Source organism: Lithobates pipiens, unplaced genomic scaffold (genome assembly GCF_037356315.1).
Source record: "Lithobates pipiens isolate NorthernLeopardFrog02 unplaced genomic scaffold, aLitPip1_a1.2 Scaffold_18, whole genome shotgun sequence".
Lineage (NCBI taxonomy): Eukaryota > Metazoa > Chordata > Amphibia > Anura > Ranidae > Lithobates > Lithobates pipiens.
In genome coordinates this window covers 292,358,787-292,384,210 of record NW_027507758.1, presented here as the reverse complement: position 1 = coordinate 292,384,210, position 25,424 = coordinate 292,358,787, and the positions used below count along the sequence as shown (strand labels likewise).

The following is a 25,424-nucleotide window of genomic DNA, read 5'->3' as shown; positions in this document are numbered from 1 at the left end:
GACGCCCTATACACTGCATTATAACTTTCGGCGTGTAAATCCTTTCTGAGCATGCGCGGAACTTAGTTTGACGAACAAGCCTACACACGAGCGAACCTTGTTTCAGCGGACAGTTTTTCGGAAATTCCGAAAAACCTTGTTCGTCAAACTGTCCGCTGAAACTGTCCGCTGAAAGCCCACACACGAGCGGACTGTCCGCCCAAACACTGTTCAGCGGACAAAGTTGGGCGAACAGTCCGCCCGTGTGTACGCGGCCTAAAGGTCAGCAAAGTTTAGGACTGTAGCAGGAAATGAAGCTTGTTCTGGGATTGTCCTAATGTGTGCTTTGAATAGTAAACTAGAGATTACATCCAATTCTAATTATACTAAATGACACGGAAGACATGACATAATTTTGTATATATATTTTTTTTTTATTAAGGTCATAACTAAAAATCAAATTTCCAAAAAACATATAGGTACATTTGAAATGTGCTCAAATAAACACACAAGTGAGACAAATTCCTATAAATTCAATATCCCTGAATTCCACTCACCAGTGAGGTGTTGTCACTGAAACCAAAAAACACAAAAGCAAAAAAATTCCCCTGTAGTAAAGATACCTGGGGAAACAAGTGGTTACTCTAATGACAATAATAGTGGTTGGGTCAATACAGAAAGATTCCACTTTATTTAATTAAATATATATATATATATATATATATATATATATATATATATATATATATATATATATATATATATATATTGTATCAAAAATATTCACGAACACCCAGCTTTAGAGGAAATCACACAAGTTAAAAGGATGCATCTAAGTGCATATCAGACAGACAAACAAAAAACATATATGGAAAAATACATGTTCGTCTGGACGGTCAAGTATCACCATACAAAGAGCTGTACCACAGCAAATGGCTTCAATCTTTCAAACAAATTTATCGCAGTGCAAGAAAAAGTAACATCTTGTGCGTGGAATCCTTGGGAGCTAGAGCTGCAGATCCACTAAATTTAGGTCATATAGACCCCGTGCTAGAATGTACAGGAAACCATGGGCCAACAATGGTATGCACTTAAATACGTCCTTTTAATTTGTATGATTTCCTCTAAAGCTGGGTATTAATGAATATTTTTGTAATTACATTTTTGATACAAAATTATATAGATGTTTTCTAAGAATTAGAATAAAGTTAAATCCTTCCTGCATAGACCCAACCACTATTATTGTCATTAAAGTAAGCACTTGTTTTGCCACATTCAAAATACGGTACATAGTTTGTTTGTATTCAACTTTTGAGCCAATAGGTATATTGTTAGACTTACATTTTTTTTTTAACCTTTATCTTCTTACTTCCTATTGCACAAAGCCTGTTTATAAAGCACAGTATGGCAAACTGAAATTTACACGGTCAAGTGAATCCCTCTCTCTGAACAGCTCAAACTGACATTTCAATGAAAGACTAAAGCCTAAAGACTAAAGCCTCGTACACATGATCGGATTGTTGGCCAACAGAGCGTCAGACTTTTGTCAAAAGGGCATGTGCCTGGATCTTGTCTCACATACTAACAGCACACAATTGTCAGCCAACAATCAAGAACATAGCAACGTACTACGCGGAATTTCAGCTCTTGATCGCCACCCTTTGGGCACCTTCTGCTAATGACATGTTTGGTGAGCATTGATTCCGAGCATGCGTGTTTGTACTTTGGATTTGTGTGACAGACAATACGAAAATCTGGCAACAGACCGTTGTCTGTCTGAAAATTTACTAGCCTGCTATCCAAGATTTGTTGGACAACAATTCTCTGAAGGAGCGTACTAATGGTCAGATTTTAAGCCAACAGTCTGTCATCACACAATCCCCTGCCAACAATCGGATTGTGTGTAGGAGCCTTAAGGCTTGATTCACACCTATGCATTTTTAGTGCTTTTTGCATTTTGCAGATTTGCCCTACAGAACGTGTTTCATAGAAAACCATGTTAAATTGGCTGTAGTGCAAATCTGCAAAAAGCACTATAAATGCACAGGTGTGAATCAAGCACACTTGTGCAGGTTGCATTTGGCATATTGCAGGTGCATTTTGCATTTTTCGATACATATCTTTAAACCATTGTCTAATGGAACCAAAAACCAGAAAAAATTCTGGTCCTTTCCATAGAATGCACAGATGTGAACTATATCCATAGGAGACCAGGTTAAATGGACTGTAGTGTGTCTGCAAAACTGAAAATGCACTAAAAAATGCATAGGTGTGAACCAGGCATTAAAGGGGTACTGAGCTGTTCCCTCTGGGAATCGTAATAAACATTTTCAAAATAAACTGAAATTATATATATCACAGATGAGTTTTAAAACTTATAACACCGATAATGATTGTCCACCAGACTATGCCTTTATCTTGCTCTTCACCGTTGGTTAAATCTTCAGACCAGTTAATCATGGCTCAGAAAATCATACGTTAAAGCATACCTGGTCATGTAATATTTAGTAATAAAATTCAAAAAATTATAATTTTGACTTGCTATAGAATTCTGTTTTAAATGGGATCAACTTTACCAACAGTTCTGTGGCTGCCTTAGCTGTACCTCTATGGACAGAAAACCCACCTCCACCATGACCATAATTATGTACTGTAGGAAGATGTTGCTTATTTTTGTGAAGGATCTCTTGTTCTATTCTTACTGCAGCCCTTGTTGGTCTCAGCCCTACTTTCTCTTTGATTACCGCAACACCATGCAGAGAAGGTTCAAGATTACAGCAACGATGTCTTATCTCTTTGCTGGTCTGTGCATCTGGTAAGAGATTCCAGTCATCTTTTTCTCTGGATCCACCAAGGGTTACACCATCTTCTCCAGGATAAATGTAAGTGCTGCCATCTCCATCTCTAATGAAGTGTTTAAGCCAGGGGGCATGGACCTCTAGTACTTGTCCTCTTACAGGAAATACTGACATATCACCAATCAAATCTCTGGCGCCTAGCCCGGTACAATTCATAACCAAATCATAACTGCCATGTAGCTCCCAGATATCATGTACTTTCCTGGTTTCTATACATCCACCATTCATTTTAAACCTATGACAAAAAAACACATAGACAGAAAAGTTAGATCTACAGCACAAGACTCATCCAGCCACCACAGTGTCACTCCCCGATGGAATTCTTATTATTGCAACTTTAAAATATAAGATCGGCAATTTATATTTTTAGATGCCATCTAAGCAGGGCTGGGACAAGGTGGGGGGACGAATGGCACCTGCCCTGGGTACAATACTGCAATGTTGAGCGGGAGGCACTGAGAGCTTGTCAGCTTCTTGTTCTCCAGCTGTCTGAATGACAGGAATGAGGCTGCCATTACTCCTGTCACTCAGAATGGAACACAGATCAGAGGCTGCCATAGTTGCTGGAGGAAGGATTAGGTTCTCTCCTCCCTCCAACAGCAGTGTAAATTGTGCAGGACAGCAGGCAGGGCAGTGCCCATGCTGAGAACACAGACATCCCCTTCTCAGTATGATTGCCTGCCAGAGAGATTTAGATCATATGACTTGGAGAGGGGAAGAAGACAAAGCTTCATTCCTGGGCAGATGCTGCACTGAGAAGGTCTGAACAGTACAAAGAGGATGGGAGGAGCAAGTTAGCCCCAAAGCTCCCCTTCTCCCTCTTATAGTCAACCTCCCTCCCTCTGGATTCATTTAAACATGTGGTTTGGGGGTGGTAAAAACATGGTAGAGACATGTTTTTACTGCCCCTCTAAATGCTCCCTATTACGCTGCAAAAGTAAAGGCAAGGAATAAACCTTCTGCTGCCTTTGGCGGGCAGTAAAACAGGCAGTTAAAACAGGCACTGAGATTTCCTCTCTAAACAGGGAGGACTGTTTAGAGCAGGGGCCTAGGCTTGTTGTTTCCTCCAAGGGTAAATTAATGCAAGTTAAAATTGCTCCACCGGTTGTATTATACATCCTCTAGGCACCACAGAGTGTTCCCAGAGCAGTACCCCCTCGGTTCCCATTGTAGACTCAAGCCAGGATCCTACTTGTGCATGTTTTGGGAATGCCCCTCTGTTGTGACATGTAGGTCTGCCATCTTTGAGGAGATAAATCTTAGGTAACAGCCAACCTTATCGCTCACCCTATCCTTAGCCCTACTGGGAATTCCAGATGAGCAACGTTCCCACTATTCTAAACTGCTAATAGCCTATCACCTTTACTATGCCAAAAAATCTATTTTGATGAAATGGTCATCCTCGGCCCCACCTGAAGTTCCCGAGCGCTCAGGAAACGCGTCGCCAGGAAATGACATCATAGCTCCGCGTCCTGCTTGCCACAGCGTTCCAAGCCTCGCTTCAGGACAACACACTCTGCGTCCACTACAGCCGGCAAACTTGAACATCAAACAGTGGAGACGCCTAGAGGTGCAAGAGGGCAGCTGCGGACTGGATTATCAACATGACGGAATGAATCAGATGACCCCTGTTTTAATGCCCGTTTTGTTCTTGGAATATGTGAGTGCAAATCTGTTTGCTTATTAATAAATTTGTGAAAACTTTTAAAAAATCTGCACCCAGAGGCGCCATCTTCTTTCGTCTTTGTATCCTTGAGTTTTTCTCCTGCCTCCCTTCCCCCACCCATCCATTTCTTCCCCCCGTCTCCACCTTGTTACACTCCTGGGTATAAGCTGACCCTCCTTTTAGCGCAAGCGGTCTTATTCCCTGGTACTTTCTCATGATTTGTCATGTCTAATTTACTTCTGCTATGTACTATAGTTTTTATTGCCTGTCATTATCAATTTTCTGTATGTACACCTTTGTTGGTTACTGTACTAGACCATGTCTTGTGTTCTGTTTCATTGTATTACTATTGTCTGCTTTTGAAAAAAAAAACAGAAAAAAAAAAAAAACCCCAGGCACTAAGGAGGCTCCTCAGGGATCCACTGAGGATTACTGTTCAAAGCCCCACACTCCCATCTCCTCTCTTTATACTACTGCCAAATATGTCCTCAGATTGACACCACTGGAAATTTTTCCTTCAGTGACACCACTACAAGACCGGTCCAGGTCTTACTTGACCATTCTACCTCTAGGATTAAGCGCTGGTGGTGGGGTGGAGAGAATACACATGGTTTATAATATATTTATATAAAATGTAAATTTTTAACCCACTGGTGCTGATGTGCAGTATAGGAAGAAAGAAGTTTTCTTCCTCTTATCGCACCAGCTTCTCTCCCAGATTTCTGGGAGGGAGATATTTCAGTGTAATGGCCAGTGAGGTTTTTCAGATCTCACTTTCATAAACTGGTCGTTTGTGACCGAGAACATATTCCTTGTTACTCATCTCAGCTACATAAACCGGTACACACAAGGGATCAGCCGTGATCCTGAGGATCACACCCTTTCTCTGTTTCATAAATGGACACCTTTAGGTCTTCTCTCAGACCTCCTTGCAATACAAAAAAATAAATAAAAAATTACCTTTTCGCCATCCATGGCAGGTAACGTGAAGACTGGCATTTTAGTGTGGTGAAGGCCTGCCCAAATGTGTAAGATGGGAATTTTGCCAGCTCCGCTTCTGTCATCAAACGAAAACCCAGAACAACATTTCCCCAAAATGGGAAGGCATCCTTAGGGGGCATTTTGAATACTTGCCATCTGATGAAAATAACACCAAGTATTTTATTTTTGTTAACTTAATTTCAGGATATCAAGTAGATACAAAGTAAGAATATATACAGTGCCTTGCAAAAGTATTCGGCCCCCTTGATCTTTTCAACCTTTTGCCACATTTCAGGCTTCAAACATAAAGATATAAAAATTTTTTTTTTTGTGAAGAATCACCAACAAGTGGGACACAATTGTGAAGTGGAACGAAATCTATTGGATAATTTAAACTTTTTTAGCAAATAAAAAACTGAAAAGTGGTGCATGCAAAATTATTCGGCCCCTTTACTTTCAGTGCAGCAAACTCACTCCAGAAGTTCAGCGAGGATCTCTGAATGATCCAATGTTGTCCTAAATGACTGATGGTGATAAATAGAATCCACCTGTGTGTAATCAAGTCTCTGTATAAATGCACCTGCTCCGTGATAGTCTCAGGGTTCTGTCGAAAGCGCAGAGAGCATCATGAAGACCAAGGAACACACCAGGCAGGTCCGTAATACTGTTGTGGAGAAGTTTAAAGCCGGATTAGGATACAAAAAGATTTCCCAAGCTTTAAACATCCCAAGGAGCACTGTGCAAGCGATCATTTTGAAATGGAAGGAGTATCAGACCACTGCAAATCTACCAAGACCTGGCTGTCCCTCTAAACTTTCAGCTCAGACAAAGAGAAGACTGATCAGAGATGCAGCCAAGAGGCCCATGATCACTCTGGATGAACTGCAGAGAACTACAGCTGAGGTGGGAGAGTCTGTCCATAGGACAACAATCAGTCGTACACTGCACAAATCTGGCCTTTATGGAAGAGTGGCAAGAAGAAAGCCATTTCTCAAAGATATCCATAAAAAGTCTCGTCTAAAGTTTGCCACAAGCCACCTGGGAGACACACCAAACATGTGGAAGAAGGTGCTCTGGTCAGATGAAACCAAAATCCAAATTTTTGCCCACAATGCAAAACGATATGTTTGGCGTAAAAGCAACACAGCTCATCACCCTCAACACACCATCCCCACTGTCAAACATGGTGGTGGCAGCATCATGGTTTGGGCCTGCTTTTCTTCAGCAGGGACAGGGAAGATGGTTAAAATTGAGGGGAAGATGGATGCAGCCAAATACAGGACCATTCTGGATGAAACCCTGTTGGAGTCTGCAAAAGACCTGAAACTGGGACGGAGATTTATCTTCCAACAAGACAATGATCCCAAACATACAGCAAAATCTACAAAGGAATGGTTCACAAATAAAACGTATCCAGGTGTTAGAATGGCCAAGTCAAAGTCCAGACCTGAATCCAATCGAGAATTTGTGGAAAGAGCTGAAAACTGCTGTTCACAAACGCTCTCCATCCAACCTCACTGAGCTCGAGCTGTTTTGCAAGGAAGAATGGGCAAGAATTTCAGTCTCTCGATGTGCAAAACTGATAGAGACATACCCCAAGTGACTTGCAGCTGTAATCGCAGCAAAAGGTGGCTCTACAAAGTATTAACGCAAGGGGGCCGAATAATTTTGCACGCCCCCCTTTTCATATTTTTATTAGTTAAAAAAGTTTCAAAAATCCAATAGATTTCGTTCCACTTCACAATTGTGTCCCACTTGTTGGTGATTCTTCACAAAAAATAAAAATGTTATATCTTTATGTTTGAAGCCTGAAATGTGGCAAAAGGTTGAAAAGTTCAAGGGGGCTGAATACTTTCGTAAGGCACTGTATATATATATATATACATATATATATATATATATATATATATATATATATATATATATATATATATATATATACATATATATATATGCTTTACCTGTCAAAGGATTTGTATTTCTGCCCATCCAGTTCTGTACACAGCTTTGCTAGATAGCACAGCCAACCTGGTGTACCAACTTTATTTTGCTACCATTACCTTCTATGGTCTTAACTTCAAGCAAGGAAATCAAATGTAAAAAAACTGTTAATCTTTGTTTACTTGGGGTAACCATTTTAACAATTAATGTTTGGTTCAAGTAACACTGATCTCAAAAAAATTGGGACAGGGCCATGTTTACCACGATGTATCATCCCCTCTGTTGAGCAGTTAGAATCAGGCAAGAATGGGACAGCATTCCTCTCCCAAAACTCCAGCAACTGGTCTGCTCAGTTCCCAAATGTTTACAGAGCATTGTTAAAAGAAGAGGGGATGCTACATTGTGGTAAACATGGCCCTATCTCAAAACTTTTTTGAATGTGTTGCTGCCATCAATTTATAAATTGCCATATTTTTTTTCTTTAAACGGTACATTTTCTCTGTTTAACATTTGATATGTTTTCTATTTTCTATTGTGAATGAAATATAGGTTTATGAGATTTGCAAATAAATGTAATTCTATTTTTTTATGTCAATTTTACACAGCGGCCTAACTTTTTTTGGAATTTGGGTTGTGTTTATCCTGGTGACTATTAAGACCAAGGTGAAAATTTAAAATGTTACAGTTGTCGTCAGATGTGAAAGTAAATCTTCCAATGCAGACCCCTGTTCCGGTAAGAGCTAAGAGGGAAGTTTCCCTAAGCCATCCTCCAATTTCCTGTTGTGCCTTCAGGAAAGGTAAATCTCTTCAAAGGGACACCGTATGCAAAAAAGAAAACAAAAGTGGTCTCACCCTTTCCCTACTCTATCCAAAATTAAAAACTGTTTTGGCTATACTGTTTATGCACTTTGCCAAAACTCAGAGTTGGAGTGGAACTCCACTGGACCGAGAAATCAGTTCGTGTGTATGCTAATCCAACAGACAAAAACCAACGCTAGGGCAGCTATTGGCGACGAACTTCTTTAGTCTAGTTCGGTCGTACGTCATCACGTTCAAATCCGTTGGACTTTGGTGTGATTGTGTGTGTCCAAGTCCGTTTATTCAGAAAGTCTGCCGGATCCCCGCCGAAAGTCCATCGGGAAGTCTGTTGGACCTAGTCCATCGAAAAGTCTGGTCGTGTGTACACGGCATTACAGATTTTGTAAGTTTGCCCACTTAGAAATGAGGGGTCTATAATTTTTATCATAGGTGTATTTGAAATGATAGAGACAGAATATCAACCAAAAATCTAGAAAAACACATGATACAAATGTTATAAAATGAGTTGCAGTTCATTGAGTAAAATAAATATTTGATCCGCTGCCAACCAACAATAATTCTGGCTCCAGTATATGCTCATGTGGTACAGTACAGTAGTCCTGTCAATTTAAGAAGGTGCACTCAATGACAACTTGTTATGTGTATAAAAAAAAAGAAAAGGCACCTGTCCACAGAATCTTTCTTCCATTCAAACCCCACGATCATGGGCAAGACCAAAGAGCTGTCAAAGGACGTCAGGGATAAGATTGTAGACCTGCGCAAAGCTGGAATGGGCTACAAGACCATCAGCAAGAAGCTTGTTGAGAAGGAGACAACCATTGGAGTGATCACAGTTGTGCTCATAAGTTTACATACCCTGACAGAATTTATGATTTCTTGGACATTTTTCATACAATATGAATGATAAACACAAAAACTTTTCTTTCACTCACGGTTAGGATTTGGCTGAAGCCATTTATTATCATCATCATCATCATCATCATCAATCAACTGTGTTTACCCTTTTTAAATCATAATGGCAACAGAAACTACTGAAATTACCCTGATCAAAAGTTCACATACCCTGGTGATTTTGGCCCGAAAATGTGCAGTTGACACAAAGGGGTTTGAATGGCTATTAAAAAGGTAACCATCCTCATCTGAGATCTGTTTGCTGGTAATGTGTGCGTAATATATATATATATATATATATATATATATATATATATATATATATATATATATATATTAGTATTTCCGGACTCCTGACAGGCCCCTGCATCTTTTATCCAGTGCTGCACGGACATTTCTGGATTCTGAGTCATGGGGAAAGCAAAAAGAATTGACAAAATATCTGCGGGAAAAAGCTAGTTGAACTGTATAGAAACAAGAAAGGATATAAAAAGGATACCCAAGGAATTGAGAATGCCAATCAGCAGTGTTAAAACTCTAATCAAGAAATGGAAAATGGGGGGTTCTGTTGAAACCAAACCACGCTCAGGTAGACAAACTAACATTTCAGCCACAACTGCCAGAAAAATTGTTCGGGATGCAAAGAAAAACCCACAAGTAACTTCAGATGAAATACAGGACGCTCTGAAAACATGTAGTGTGGCTGTTTCAAGATGCACAATAAGGAGGCACTTGAAGAAAGATGGGCTGCATGGTTGAGTTACCAGAAGAAATCCATTATTATGCAAATGCCACAAAGTATCCCGCTTGCAATACATCAAACAGCACAGAGACAAGCCTCAAACCTTCTGGCACAAAGTCATTTGGAGTGATGAGACGAAAATTTAGCTTTTTGGCCACAACCATAAACGTTACGTCTGGAGTCAACAAGGCCTATGATGAAGGGTACGGCAGTGGATCACTGATGTTTTGGAAATGTGCAAACTACAAAAGGCACCGGAAATTTGGTCAAAATTGTTGGCAAGATGAATGCAGTATGTTATCAAGAAGTACTGGAGGAACATTTGCATTCATCAGCCAGGAGGCTGCGCATAGGACATACTTGGACATTCCAACATGACAATGATCCAAAACAAGGCCAAGTCGACCTGTCTGAATAAAGTGAAGGTTCTGGAGTAGCCACCTAAGTCTCCTGACCTCAATATCATTGAGCCACTCTTGGGAGATCTCAAATGTGCAGTTAATGCAAGAATTTACAGGAACTGGAGGCTTTTTGCCAAGAGGATTGAGCAGATTTACCATTTGAGATGATAAAGAGCCTCACCCACAAATACCACAAAAGACTTCAAGCTGTCACTGATGTTAAAGGGGGCGATACTTGGTATTAGGAACTGGGGTTTGTAAACTTTTGATCAGTTTCATTTGGTTAGTTTCTGTTGCCATTAGGATTTAAAAAAATAAATAAAATAAAAAAAAAAGAGTAAAAAAAACAGTTGATTGATAATAAATGGCTTCAGCCAAACACTAACCATCAGTGAAAAAAAGTTTGTGTCATCATTCATATTCTCTGAAAAATGGCCAAGAAAATCATAAATTCTGCCAAGGTATGTAAACTTATGAGCACAACAACTGTATATTAGAACAGAATAAAGTGGGACTTTACATGTACCTTGCAAGGTCTAATGAAAGTCACTTGTTCAGGACATGTCCATTATTCCTTAGACTTAATTAGCCTATCTTGAATAAACTGCATTTGACAATATTATAGTGCCATTATTATACACATCTCTTCTGTCCCTTTCTGTGTACTGGCAGTGATGGTAATGGCCACCCATGGCAGTGTCTCCCCACTGCCTGTGGTTGTAAGAGGAGTTGCTGTTCCAGTATCCACTCCTCTTTAGATCCCTGTGATCTATCTGGGATCCCTCAGAGTTGTCACCGGGTGGAAGGCACATACCATATAGCTCCGGATTGATGCGGTTCTCTATCCACACACAGCACCAGGACTTGCCATTCGGGCTACATCATATCCAGTGCACTGCCAGAATCGGTCCCCCTCCTCAATGTCTATCACAGTGTCCACCCCTCCCTGTCATTGACCATTAGGGTGAGACCCCCTCACCCTCAAGCCTTGGACGGTATATCCTGGAGATGGATCTCACTTGGGGTGTGCACCATGAGTCCACACCCTATACTGGCATATTCAGTGAGAAAATGAGCCCGCTCCCACCCCTCCAGAACCATAAGGCCACTTCGGACCTTTGATCCAGGCGACGGGGGTGGCCTCCGGGGACTGCTCCTCCACCCTCTTACATGGAAATTTACTTCAAATACCATCCCCTGTGACCGATGGAACAAAGCTGACCATCCATACTGAGACACAAGCTATGACAATCTATTCTGATAGATTGGCAGTTCAGGTAAGGAATCCCTTGCAATTCGATGCAGTGCTGTGGTCTGTGCATGGATACACTCTCCATCAATCATTGCATTCTCTTTCTCCATTATCCCTTGTCCTTTATATCTATTCCATTCTTATAGTGATTTGAATAGCCCTTTATTTATTGATCTTTATATAGATCAACATTGAAACAAATAGCAAAACCTGCTTAGTGCCTTTATCCAGTCATTTACCCTATGCTCTGAGGCCTTTGTTTGATACTTATGATCTTTAACCACTTAAGGACCGCCGTATTGCCATTGTACGTCATCGCAATGGCACCGGCAGGCACAAGCACGTACATGTACGTGCTTGCCTTCCAGCGGATGGGGGGTCCGATCGGACCCCCTCCCGCTGGATACGGCGGTCCGTTTCGCTTCAGGAGCGATCCGGGATGAGGGGATGGCCGTTGGTTTCTGGCCATCCCCTCTCGATCGCTCCTGGCGAATGAGAAGCTTCCTCCCTCTGTGTATAGTAAACACAGGCAGGGAGGAAGTGATGTCATTCTCCTCGGGGCGGTCTTTTTGACCAGACTACGAGGAGAAGACAGAAAGTAAGTGTGCACCAACACTACACTGACATGTAGGCTCACACAGGCACACAAACCCCCCCCCCCCCCGATCGCCCCCTGCCCCCCCCCCCCCCAGTCACAGTGTCACTGATTGCAGTGATCATTTATTTACTGATCACTGCATTCAGTGTCAGCTGTAAAAGTAAAAACTGTCAGGGCAGTTAGTGTTAGGTCCAGGGTAGCCCCCTACCACCCCCAATAAAGGTTTAACCCCCTGATTGCCCCTAGTGTTAACCCTTTCACCCCCTTTTGCCAGTGTCACTAAGCGATCATTTTTCTGATCGCTGCATTAGTGTCGCTAGGTAGCTAGTTATTTTTTTAGGTTCACCGCCAGGTTTTTATAGCGCTAGGTACCCCGATATACTACCCAATAATGGTTTTAACCCCCTGATTGCCCCTAGTTAACCCTTTCACCCTCTTTTGCCAGTGTCACTAAGCGATCATTTTTCTGATCGCTGCATTAGTGTCGCTAGGTAGCTAGTTATTTTTTTAGGTTCACCGCCAGGTTTTTATAGCACTAGGTACCCCGATATACTACCCAATAATGGTTTTAACCCCCTGATTGCCCCTAGTTAACCCTTTTACCCCCTTTTGCCAGTATCACTAAGCGATCGTTTTTCTGATCGCTGCATTAGTGTCACTGATGGCACTAGGTAGCTAGTTATTTTTTTAGGTTCACCGCCAGGTTTTTATAGCGCTAGGTACCCCGATATACTACCCAATAATGGTTTTAACCCCCTGATTGCCCCTAGTTAACCCTTTCACCCCCTTTTGCCAGTGTCACTGAGCGATCATTTTTCTGATCGCTGCATTAGTGTCACTAGTGTCGCTAGGTAGCTAGTTATTTTTTTAGGTTCACCGCCAGGTTTTTATAGCGCTAGGTACCCCCATATACTACCCAATAATGGTTTTAACCCCCTGATTGCCCCTAGTTAACCCTTTCACCAGCGATCACAGTATAAGTGTCACTGGTGACGCTGGTTAGGCAGTTAGTTATTTAGGTTCGCCATCAGGTTTTTATATAGCGCCAGGGACCCCCATATACTACCTAATAAAAATTTGAACCCCCTGATTGCCCCTAGTTAACCCTTTCACCAGTGATCACCGTATAAGTGTTACGGGTGACTCTGGTTAGTTTGCTTTTTATAGCATCAGGGCACCCACCATTTATTACCCAATAAAGGTTTAACCCCCTGATCACCCGGCGGGTGATATCAATTAGGTTTTAGGGTCAGGGTCTGCGTCGCCCCAGGCAGCGCTAGGTATAGAATCTGAACAGATCAATATCTGATCTGATCAGATCTATACTAGCATCCCCAGCAGTTTAGGGTTCCAAAAAAAACGCATTGTTAGCGGGATCAGCCCAGATACCTGCTGGCACCTGCGTTTTGCCCCTCTGCCCGGCCCACCCAAGTGCAGCATTGATCGATCACTGTCACTTACAAAACACTAAACACATAACTGCAGCGATCGCAGAGTCAGGCCTGATCCCTGCGATCGCTAACAGTTTTTTTTGGTAGCATTTTATATTTAAATCCGGAAGGCAGTGCTTGGTTTTCGGGGTCCCGTACGTGGCTAGGCTCCCAAAAAGTCCCCCACATGTGGTATCCCCGTACTCGGGAGAAGCAGCAGAATATATTTTGGGGTGCAATTCCACATATAACTATGGCATGTGTGAGCAATATATCATTTAGTTACTTTTTGTAAACTTTTTTTAATTTTTTTGTGTCATTATTCAATCACTTGGGACAAAAAAAAAATATTCAATGGGCTCAACATGCCTCTCCACAACTTCCTTGGGGTGTCTACTTTCCAAAATGGGGTCATTTGGGGGGGGTTTATACTGCCCTGCCATTTTAGCACCTCAAGAAATTAGATAGGCAGTCGTAAATTAAAAGCTGTGTAAATTCCAGAAAATGTACTCTAGTTTGTAGACGCTATAACTTTTGCGCAAACCAATAAATATACGCTTATTGACATTTTTTTTACTAAAGACATGTGGCTGAATAAATTTTGCCCTAAATGTATGACTAAAATTGAGTTTATTCGATTTTTCTTATAACAAAAAGTAGAAAATATCATTTTTTCTCAAAATTTTCGGTCTTTTTCCATTTATATCGCAAAAAATAAAAATCGCAGAGGCAATCAAATACCATCAAAAGAAAGCTCTATTTGTGGGAAGAAAAAGGAGCAAATTACGTTTGGGTACAACATTGCATGACCGCGCAATTACCAGTTAAAGCAGTGCAGTGCGAAATTGTAAAAAGACCTCTGGTCCTTAGGCTGTTAATTGGTCCGGGGCTGAAGTGGTTAAAGGCAAGATTCTACAATCTACCTCCAATCCCCCCTTTCTCTTTTACCCCCTTGCCCTCTCTAAAGATTTATTAACTGATTATTAAAAGAGATGGAAATTAGATGTGACTGTTTGTTAACCTTGTTGAAATATACAACGAATACATTATTTTTTGGTTTCTGATTCTTACATGGACTTTTGTGGCAATAAAAATATATCATTACAGTATATTAGGGATGCACCGAAATTTCGGCCGCCGAAACATATCGGCCGAAAATGCCCTTTTCGGCAATTTGCCGAAAGAGAAAAACTGCCGATAATGGAGCCGAAAATGGGGCGGGTCAGGGTAGGGGGCGGGGCTCCGCCCTCCGCCCCCCACCCCTGGTGCGCCCATCATGAAAAGCTATATCATGCTATAGTGCAGGAGAGCCGTCTCCACCACCTGTTTGATCACAGCGCGGGAACATCACAGCTTTCAATTCAATAGCTGTGTGTTCCCGGCCACGCGCCATCACGTACAGCCCCTCCCCCTTGTCCGGGCACTTTGATAGACAGATCACCCGTAGGATTGGACGGATGATGATCTGTCTATCAAAGTGCCCTGACAAGGGGGAGGGGCTGTACGTGACGGCGCGCGGCCGGGAACACACAGCTATTGAACTGAAAGCTGTGATGTTCCTGCGCTGTGATCAAACAGGCGACGGAGGCGACTCTCCTCTTCTCTCTTCTCTTCACAGGTTAGCTGCTATGAGGGGACACTCTGGCTGCTACGAGGGGGACACTCTGGCTGCTACGAGGGGGACACTGGCTGGCTGCATTGTATCATGTGTCATGTATCATGGGTGCAATTTCTGACCATCTCCTGTACCACGTCCCCAGTCACTGACCATCTCCTGTACAACGTCCCCAGTCTCTGACCATCTCCTGTACAACGTCCCCAGTCTCTGACCATCTCCTGTACAACGTCCCCAGTCTCTGACCATCTCCTGTACAACGTCCCCAGTCTCTGACCATCTCCTGTACAACGTCCCCAGTCTCTGACCATCTCCTGTACAACGTCCCCAGTCTCTGACCATCTCCTGTACCATGTCCGCAGTCTCTGACCATCTCCTGTACCATGCCCGCAGTCTCTGGCCATCTCCTGTACCATGTCCGCAGTCTCTGACCATCTCCTGTACCATGTCCGCAGTCTCTGACCATCTCCTGTACCATGTCCCCAGTCTCTGACCATCTCCTGTACCATGTCCCCAGTCTCTAACCACCTCCTGTACCATGTCCCCAGTCTCTGACCACCTCCTGTACCATGTCCCCAGTCTCTGACCACCTCCTGTACCATGTCCCCAGTCTCTGACCACCTCCTGTACCATGTCCCCAGTCTGACCACCTCCTGTATAAAAATATTTTTTAAAAACAGTCATTTTCGGTATCGGTGCTGTTTCGGTATCGGTTTTCGGCCTAGGGTATTTTTCATTTTTGGTATCGGTTTTGGCACCAAAAAACCCATTCGGTGCATCCCTACAGTATATACATAATTTATGCTATAATCTGAGGGCCTGATAATGTGGGTTATCCCGCGGAACACGTAGACCACTTGCCTGGATATTCCAGTTGAAATATCAACATCCTGAACAACCTTAGGGTCCTTTCACACGGGGCGGATCAGTTCTGATCCGCCCCGTGGATATCCGTTTGCTCAGCGGGGATCACTCCGTCGATCCCCGCTGAGCAGGGAGATGACAGATCTGTCTCTGCACACTGTGCAGGGACGGACCTGTCACAGCGCCGCTCTCCCCTATGGGAGATCGGATGACGACGGACCGCAGTGCCCGTCGTCACCCGATCCGATCCGCAAACGGATGGAAAAATAGCTTTTTCCTCCGTTACACTTTTTCGGATCGGAGCGGGTCGGATGTCAGCGGACATGTCACCGCTGACATCCGACGCTCCATAGAGCTCTATGGAGCACCCGTTCAGGTCCGCCTGAAAAACTGACAGGCGGGCCTGAACGGGACGTCAATGTGAAAGGACCCTTACTGTGCCTGTTTTTAATTAGACTTTTGTAATTTTTTTTTATAACCAATTATGTGTATGTATAGAATAAAGTTTTTTTTATACCAATTTCTATGGTTTGTGCTTTAATTAGACCTTGCAAGGTACATGTAAAGTCCCACTTTATTCTGTTCTAATATGGTTTGTGTTCACTATTGAATGGTACCCTTGTAGGGTCATAATTGTGTCACACTCATCCTCCATTCCCTTTTACTGTTTGAGCGATTAGTTGCAAATGGAAGAAATACAGTATAACCATCAATCGCCCTTGGTCTGGAGCTCCATGCAAGATTTTGCTTCATAGGGGAATGATGATCATAAGAAAAGTGAGGGATCAGCCCAGAACTACATGGGAGAAGCTTGTGAATGATCTCAAGACAGTTGGGACTATAGTCACTAAACAAACCATTGGTAACATAATACGCCTCCATAGATTGTATCTCTCCTCAAAAAGGCACATGTACAAGCACGTCTGATTTTTGCCAATAAACATCTAAATGATTCAGAGAAGGATTGAGAGAAAGTGCTGTGGTCAGATGAGACCAGAATTTAGCTCTTTGGCATTAAAGTCCAGCCTGAGCTTGTTTGGCTGGACTTCTCCTATGCGTCACAGGAGTGCAATTCGTTTTGCACTCCCGTGATTCGTTTTCAGCAGAGAATGGTCTGAAGCTCTCTGCTGACGTCACTGGAATCAGTTCAGGCACCACGTCATCATGACAATAAAGTCTGGATCCGCTAGGTGCCTGGACTGATGCCTGTCTCAGCCTCTCAGGGAGCCGCTGAGAGCCTGTGACGGCCGCTGTGGGAACCGAGCCATCTGTGGTGTTCGATGGCTCAGTTCTCAGTGCAGAGGCGGTGGGGGACAGATGCAGCATCGAACCGATGCTGCATCTACCCATGTAAGTATAAAAGGGGAAAAAATAAAATATAAATGCCATACTTCTCTTTTAACTCGATACTGACTAGGACCCTAAGAACACCATCCCTACAGTCAAGTAGGGAGGTGGAAACATTATGCTTTTGGGCTGTTTCTCTGCTAAAGGTACTTTGCCGCATTGAAGGACCAATGGACAGGGCCATGTACTGTAAAATCTTGGATGAGAACCTTCTTCCCTCAGAACACTGAAGATGGGTCGTGGATGGGTCTTCCAGCATGACAATGACCCAAAACATAGGCAAGGCAAAAAAGGAGTGGCTCAGTCTCCAGACCTTAATCCTATAGAAAATTTATGGAGGGAGCTGAAACTTCAAGTTGCGACAACCAAGAAACCTTAAGGATTTAGAGAAGATCTGTAAAAAAAAGTGGACCAAAATCCCTCCTGAGATATGTGCAAACCAAACCTGGTAACCAACTACAAGAAAATGTCTAACCTCGGTGCTTGCAGACAAGGGTTTCTCCACCAAGTACTAATTCATGTTTTGCTTGGGGATCAAATACTTATTTTACTCATTGAATTGCAACTCAATTTATAACATTTCTATCATGTGTTTTTTTGGGGCGATTTTTGGTTGATATCCTGTCTCTATCATTTAAAATACACCTATTGTAAAAATTATAGCCCTTAATTTCTTTCTGGGCAAACTTACAAAATCTGCAGAGAAAAAAAATGATAATTTTTCCCCACCGTATACCCGCTTCCTGATCCCTTCCTTCTCCTGTACCTTGTATCCAGTATCCTGTTGCCACATCTCTGTTTCTGCTGTCCGAGTGGGGAGAAACATGTTTGGGACATGGTCTGGATGAATTGAGCTGAGGCTGCTTTTACCTGCTAATCACTCGGGCCGGGCGAGATGGGCAGTGGCTGGCTATCCCTATTTCTGCAACAAAATTGCACATTTGTGTTTCTCAATCAGGGTGACGCAAGCTTTTTGTTGGGGGTCTCTCTGTCTCGAAACTCTGTTTTGTATACTACAGAAATAAGCATTCCACATTTTTGGGGGGTATATTCTTACCCAGAAATGAAGCTAACGCCGGCTTCAGCAGCCTCTGAAGAATTTGCAATTTTAGAAAGATAGTCAAAAGTCTCCTTGAACCAGTCTTTCTGATGATGAAGTGGGGTGTCTTGCAAAACAAAAGCATATGTTAAAAGGCAATGTTACTTGCAGAATTTACTTTGAAAACAGCAGTGAATAAGGCCTCTATATACACTCACCAGGGTAAGCGTGAGGTATGAGACTTCCAGCGGCAACATCACCGGTGGTATCCGGAGAGAATTTCTCAGAAATAACAGTGACGGTACATTGCGGAAGGGACTCAGTGATGTACAGAGCTGTTGAGAGACCAACCAGGCCTCCTCCAATTACTGCAACCCGCATATTTTGCATTGACCTAATGAAAAATATAGCGCAATAGCGTTAGTGTGTAAAGTACAGCTTTAAAATTATTATTATGATTTTAGACACAACAGTAGGAACAAAGATTGGCGCTAAGTTCTATATACAGATTGACGCTTCAGGTTAATTTCACATAAAAAAAAAAAATTATATTATACACACTAGGGATGAGCTTCGAGTTCGAGTCGAACTCATGTTCTACTCGAACATTGCCTGTTCGCCTGTTCAGCGAACAGTGAACAATTTGAGCTGTTCGCAGCAAATTCGAAAAGCCAGAACACCCTATACAAGTCTATGGGAGAAATCTAAAGTGCTCATTTTAAAGGGTAATATGCAGGTTACTGTCCTAAAAAGTGTTTGGGGACCTGGGTCCTGCCCCAGGGGACATGGATCAATGCAAAAAAAAGTTTTAAAAACGGCCGTTTTTTCAGGAGCAGTGATTTTAATAATGATTAAAGTGAAACAATAAAAGTGTAATATTCCTTTAAATTTCGTAGCTGGGGGGTATCTATAGTATGCCTGTGAAGGGGCGCATGTTTCTGGTGCTTAGAACTGTCGCTGCACAAAGTGTCATTTGTGCAGGAAAAAAAGTCTTTTAAAATCACTTGCGGCTAAATTGTCGGGTCTCCGTAATACAGAGAACACTCAATGAGTGTTCTCTGTATTAGCCGACAATTCATTCATTCATTGATTAAAAAAAAAAAAAAAAAAAAAAAGCGTGGGGGTTCCCCTAAATTCAGTCAAAAGGCCCTTCAGGTCTGACATGGATATTAAGGGGAACCCCGTGTCAAATTTTAAAAAAAATTGACGTGGGGGTCCCCCCAAATATCCATACCAGACCCTTCAGGTCTGATATGGATATTAAGGGGAACCCCGCATCAAATTTAAAAAAAAAATTGACGTGGGGGTCCCCCTAAATATCCATACCAGACCCTTTATCCGAGCACGCAACCTGGCAGGCCGCAGGAAAAGAGGGGGGGGACGAGAGAGCGGCCCCCCCTCCCTCCTGAACAGTACCAGGCCACATACCCTCAACATTGGGAGGATGCTTTGGGGGTCTGTGACCCCTCAAAGCACCTTGTCCCCATGTTGATAAGGACAAGGGCCTCATCCTCACAACCCTGGCCGTTGGTTGTGAGGGTCTGCGGGCGGGGGGCTTATCAGAATCTGGAAGCCCCCTTTAACAAGGGGACCCCCAGATCCCGGCCCCCCCCCTGTTTGAAATGGTAAGGGGGTACAAAAGTACCCCTACCATTTCACAAAGAAAGTGTCAAAATGGTTAAATAAGACAAACACACTTTTGAAAAATTCCTTTATTAAAAAAAAAAAAATAAAAAAAAAAATTCCAGCGGTGCTAATCCACTCTTGCTATCCAGCGACGGGTCTCCGGGGTCCAGCGATGGATGATCATATCCAGCGACGGGGGATCTCTCAGTCCAGCGCTGTCCATACCTCCTTCTTCTGTCTCCACTGCGGAGACACTGCAGAGAGCCGAGCGCTGACATTTCTTATATTGGGAGGGCGGGGCCACCCGTCACCTGACCCCGCCCCTCTGACGCAGGAGGGGGAAGCCAGGGGTTCCCCAGTGACGTGTGGGTGACCCCGCCCCCTCTGATGTAACGGAAACCTGCGTTACATCAGAGGGGGCGGGGTCACCCACACGTCACTGGGGAACCCCTGGCTTCCCCCTCCTGCGTCAGAGGGGCGGGGTCAGGTGACGGGTGGCCCCGCCCTCCCAATATAAGAAATGTCAGCGCTCGGCTCTCTGCAGTGTCTCCGCAGTGGAGACAGAAGAAGGAGGTATGGACAGCGCTGGACTGAGAGATCCCCCGTCGCTGGATATGATCATCCATCGCTGGACCCCGGAGACCCGTCGCTGGATAGCAAGAGTGGATTAGCACCGCTGGAATTTTTTTTTTTTTTTTTTTTTTTTTTTTTAATAAAGGAATTTTTCAAAAGTGTGTTTGTCTTATTTAACCATTTTGACACTTTCTTTGTGAAATGGTAGGGGTACTTTTGTACCCCCTTACCATTTCAAACAGGGGGGGGGCCGGGATCTGGGGGTCCCCTTGTTAAAGGGGGCTTCCAGATTCTGATAAGCCCCCCGCCCGCAGACCCTCACAACCAACGGCCAGGGTTGTGAGGATGAGGCCCTTGTCCTTATCAACATGGGGACAAGGTGCTTTGAGGGGTCACAGACCCCCAAAGCATCCTCCCAATGTTGAGGGTATGTGGCCTGGTACGGTTCAGGAGGGAGGGGGGGCCGCTCTCTCGTCCCCCCCTCTTTTCCTGCGGCCTGCCAGGTTGCGTGCTCGGATAAAGGGTCTGGTATGGATATTTAGGGGGACCCCCACGTCAATTTTTTTTTTAAATTTGATGCGGGGTTCCCCTTAATATCCATATCAGACCTGAAGGGTCTGGTATGGATATTTGGGGGGACCCCCACGTCAATTTTTTTTTAAAATTTGACACGGGGTTCCCCTTAATATCCATGTCAGACCTGAAGGGCCTTTTGATTGAATTTAGGGGAACCCCCACGCTTTTTTTTTTTTTTTTTTTTTTTATCAATGAATGAATGAATTGTCGGCTAATACAGAGAACACTCATTGAGTGTTCTCTGTATTACGGAGACCCGACAATTTAGCCGCAAGTGATTTTAAAAGACTTTTTTTCCTGCACAAATGACACTTTGTGCAGCGACAGTTCTAAGCACCAGAAACATGCGCCCCTTCACAGGCATACTATAGATACCCCCCAGCTACGAAATTTAAAGGAATATTACACTTTTATTGTTTCACTTTAATCATTATTAAAATCACTGCTCCTGAAAAAACGGCCGTTTTTAAAACTTTTTTTTGCATTGATCCATGTCCCCTGGGGCAGGACCCAGGTCCCCAAACACTTTTTAGGACATTAACTTTCATATTACCCTTTAAAATGAGCACTTTAGATTGTGAACGTTCGAGTCCCATAGACTTTAATAGGGTTCTAAAGTTCACACGAAGTTTAGGTCTGTTCGCAGGTTCTGGTGCGAACCGAACAGGGGGGTGTTCGGCTCATCCCTAATACACACACACACACACACACACACACACACACACACACACACAGTATCTCACAAAAGTGAGTACACCCCTCACATTTTTGTAAAGATTTTATATTTTCATGTGACAACACTGAAAAAAATGACACTTTGCTACAACCTCAGATCAAGTGCAGATCCCGTTTTTGGATGTGCTTATCGTGAAAAGCCCTGATGGCTCCCTATGCACTAATCACTAATTTATACCGTAAACCCACGGAGGGTAACACATCATTACACGCCTCTAGTGCCCATCCGAAATCTTTGGTGCACAGTATCCCGTATGCGCAATACCTGCGACTTCACTGGAATTGCGCACGGGACGAGGATTTTTATGTACAATCTGCTGCCCTTCGGGAACGACTCTTTTTGAGAGGTTATTCCAAAACAAACTTGCGTAAAGCCTTTAATAAAGCCTTGAGTCACACCAGAATGTCATTATTATATCCCTGTCCACAGACTTCAAATACCAACATGGTGAAAGTCATCACTCAATACTCGGCCCATAATGACCAATTTAGAAATATATTGGCTAAACATTGGCATCTTCTTACGGATCATCACATTTTAACACACTATGTACATAATAGACCAGAAATAGTTTTTCGTAAGGCAAAGTCCCTATGGAACAGCCTTACCAGTAGCCATTATAGACCTAAAATTACTAATTCATTGAGTCGCAGGGGTACCTTTGCCTGTGACCAATGTCCCCCGTGTCCCTGGATTTTCTCAGGGGCCCCTGTTGAACTTCCAAATGGCGAATTATATACACCCCATTTTGGAGCCACTTGTGGTACCACTGGTGTGGTTTACCTGATGCTTTGCGTGTATGGAGCCTTTTATGTGGGCAAGGCCATTAGGGAACTCAGACAGAGAGTAGGTGATCATGTCTATTATTCTACTAATGGCAAATTGACCACCATTGGCTGACATATTGGTCTTTACCACAGATTTGACCTACAGTTGGTCAAGTTTGGGGTACTAGAGGTGGTGCCACCTGATGTGAGGGGTGGCGACAGAGATAAAATCATATTGCAAAGAGAAGCCCTTTGGATTGAAAGGTTGGATGTTTTGAGACCACCAGGCCTCAATGAGACAAACTCTTTCAAATCCTTTTTATAGGTCCTATTTAACACCTCTCTGTCTGGGTTGCCCTGGGTCTTGCCCATGTCTTTTCCTATCTTAATTTTTAGACCTTTACTAGTCGGTTCTTTCAATGTGATTTGCTGACCATTAATGGAGTATAACCAGGACAAGCTTTCAAATATGAGTGTTGTAGAATGTCAATTCATCCTTTAAATGTAATCTGTCGTGTAGTGCCAGTGAGTCACCATATATATTTATATAAATACACATTGTGATATGTCATACAATGCATGTAATACCCTCTTTATAATTTATTATTTTTCTGCAATTCAGTTTGTGTTGTTGTATATCATTTTTTTTTTTTATGGTGCGCGGCTTCTATGCCCCTCACTGTGTGCCCTCTTTGTGTTGCGGGCCCCTGGGATCACCTCCTCGGCAATTGGTAGGGCCCTTGGTATGGGGGTTATACTCCGCCTTTTTTCAGGGGCGGTGTTCCCCTTCCCCATGTCCTGGCCGTCGTTTTGGCCATGGGACCTGTGCTTGTTATGGGCTGTGCGCGCAGCACATCTCTGCACGTGCTCTGTAGGACCCTTGACCCCATGATGCTGTGCGCTGGCAATGTACTGCCGGCGCCCAGCGGCAAGGCTGGGCGCCGTTTATAAGCGGGGCAGTCCCGCTATTTGGACAGGCCGGTGTTTGACCCGGAGGACGTGTTTGATTGTTCATTGGAAACGGTAAGCTGTGCATTTACTTTACTACTGGAAGGTGCTTACCCCTATTTACTTGGCCATCTAGTCATACAGATCTTATGTTTCACCTTCCAGGCTGATATCGTCACTTCCTAGGGTCCCCATGTTTTGGCCTATGGGCTATTTGCCCGGTGTATAACCTGGGCCATTGGGCCTAGACTGTACCGAAGATCTCTTCACCTGGGAGACTCCTGTTTAACCCCTTTCCTCCGGGTCCAGATTTAGTACTTTCAATTTATCTGGTATGTGACCCCCTGTTAACCACATTTATTTGGGAACACCAATCTCCTTTTATGTCAAGCACTGCACTTCCATTAATTGTCGTTTGGCGTGTGTTTTGCACATTGTAGTTTTGGGTGGTGTTTTTAAAAAATGTTATTTAATTTTTCTTTGTTTCACCCAGGTTCAGATTTGGGACACTTTTTATTTTTATTTTATTTTATTTTTTTCCACACTCTCACTGATTTCCAATCAGTGGAAATGGTCAATGGTCACTTTCAACTAAGCATGCCACACACCATACACCGACTGTTCACACTGGTGTGGTTTTCCTGGCTCAGGGGGCTGTCCTTGACCCTGCCATTTGGTAGTGTGGTGGGATTTATGGACATTTTTAGTACTCAGTTTTTTGTATATATTACTATTTTTTATAAAGACACCGGCCTGTCTATTGAACTTCTCCCCCAATCACCAGGGGAGCCTCGTCTGGGTTTCCTGGGTACCTTGATGGTACATTGAGTGGGGTAAGAATCTGTGATGTACATTTCGCATTAACCTCTCCCCTTTTGTTTTTTGCATTCTATGGAATGAAATTTGCCAGTCATTGTTCTTTCTTTATTAGGTTACCATTGTTTATGTCTATACTTTTTTACAGATGTGTGTATTTCCTGAAGAAGCTAAGATCTAGCGAAACTAGTAGAAATACTTCACCACTTGTACCAGTTTGTTATTGTCAAATGATTTTATTGTATTGATAAAATTTGTATGTTTTTTATAGCATTGCATTTATAATTTTTTCAACATGTACTGCAATAGTCCACTAGCTCCCCCCTGTTTTTGGTAGCTCTGGCTGGGGACCAGATTACCAAGTTTATATTCTATATATTTATGGATGATGGTACATTATACCAATATTTCTAGTTGTCATAATTTGTGAGGTCATTCATTTTTCCACTTTGCTACAAAGTAAAGTAGTGAGTGTATAGCTTGTATAACATTGTTAATTTTCCATCCCCTCAAAATAACGCAACACACAGCCATTAATCTTTAAACCGCTGTCAACAAAAGCGAGTATGCCCCTAAGTGAAAAAAATGTCCGAGTTGGGCCCAAAGTGTCAATATTTTGTGTAGCCACCATTATTTTACAGCACTGCCTTAACCCTCTTGGGCATGGAGTTCACTAGAGCTTCACAGCTTGCCATGGAGACCTTTTCCACTCCTCCATGATGACATCATGGAGCTGGTGGATGTTATAGACCTTGTGCTTCTCCACCTTTCGTTTGTGGATGCCCCACAGATGCTCAATAGGGTTTAGTTCTGGAGACATGCTTGGCCAGTCCATCACCTTTACCCTCAGCTTCTTTAGCAAGGCAGTGGTCACCTTGGAGGGGTGTTTGGGGTCGTTACCTTGGAATACTGCCCTGCAGACCAGTCTCTTAAGGGAGGGTATCATGCTCTGCTTCAGG

General features: G+C 43.1%; 1 protein-coding gene across 4 annotated transcripts in view; it reads right to left on the bottom strand.

The window, feature by feature from the left end:
* Window positions 1–401: 401 nt before the first annotated feature.
* Window positions 402–25,424, bottom strand: part of DDO (D-aspartate oxidase) — a 38,810-nt gene continuing 13,787 nt past the window's right edge. For all 4 annotated transcript variants that reach the window (XM_077487122.1, XM_077487119.1, XM_077487121.1 and 1 more), the window contains 4 exons: window positions 18,642–18,817; window positions 18,442–18,550; window positions 5,464–5,640; window positions 402–3,072 (listed from right to left, as the gene is read on the bottom strand). In XM_077487122.1, coding sequence (XP_077343248.1) covers window positions 2,505–3,072; window positions 5,464–5,640; window positions 18,442–18,550; window positions 18,642–18,813 — 1,026 coding nt within the window. In that variant the 5' untranslated portion in view covers window positions 18,814–18,817 and the 3' untranslated portion in view covers window positions 402–2,504. The remainder of the gene's footprint in view (window positions 3,073–5,463; window positions 5,641–18,441; window positions 18,551–18,641; window positions 18,818–25,424) is intronic.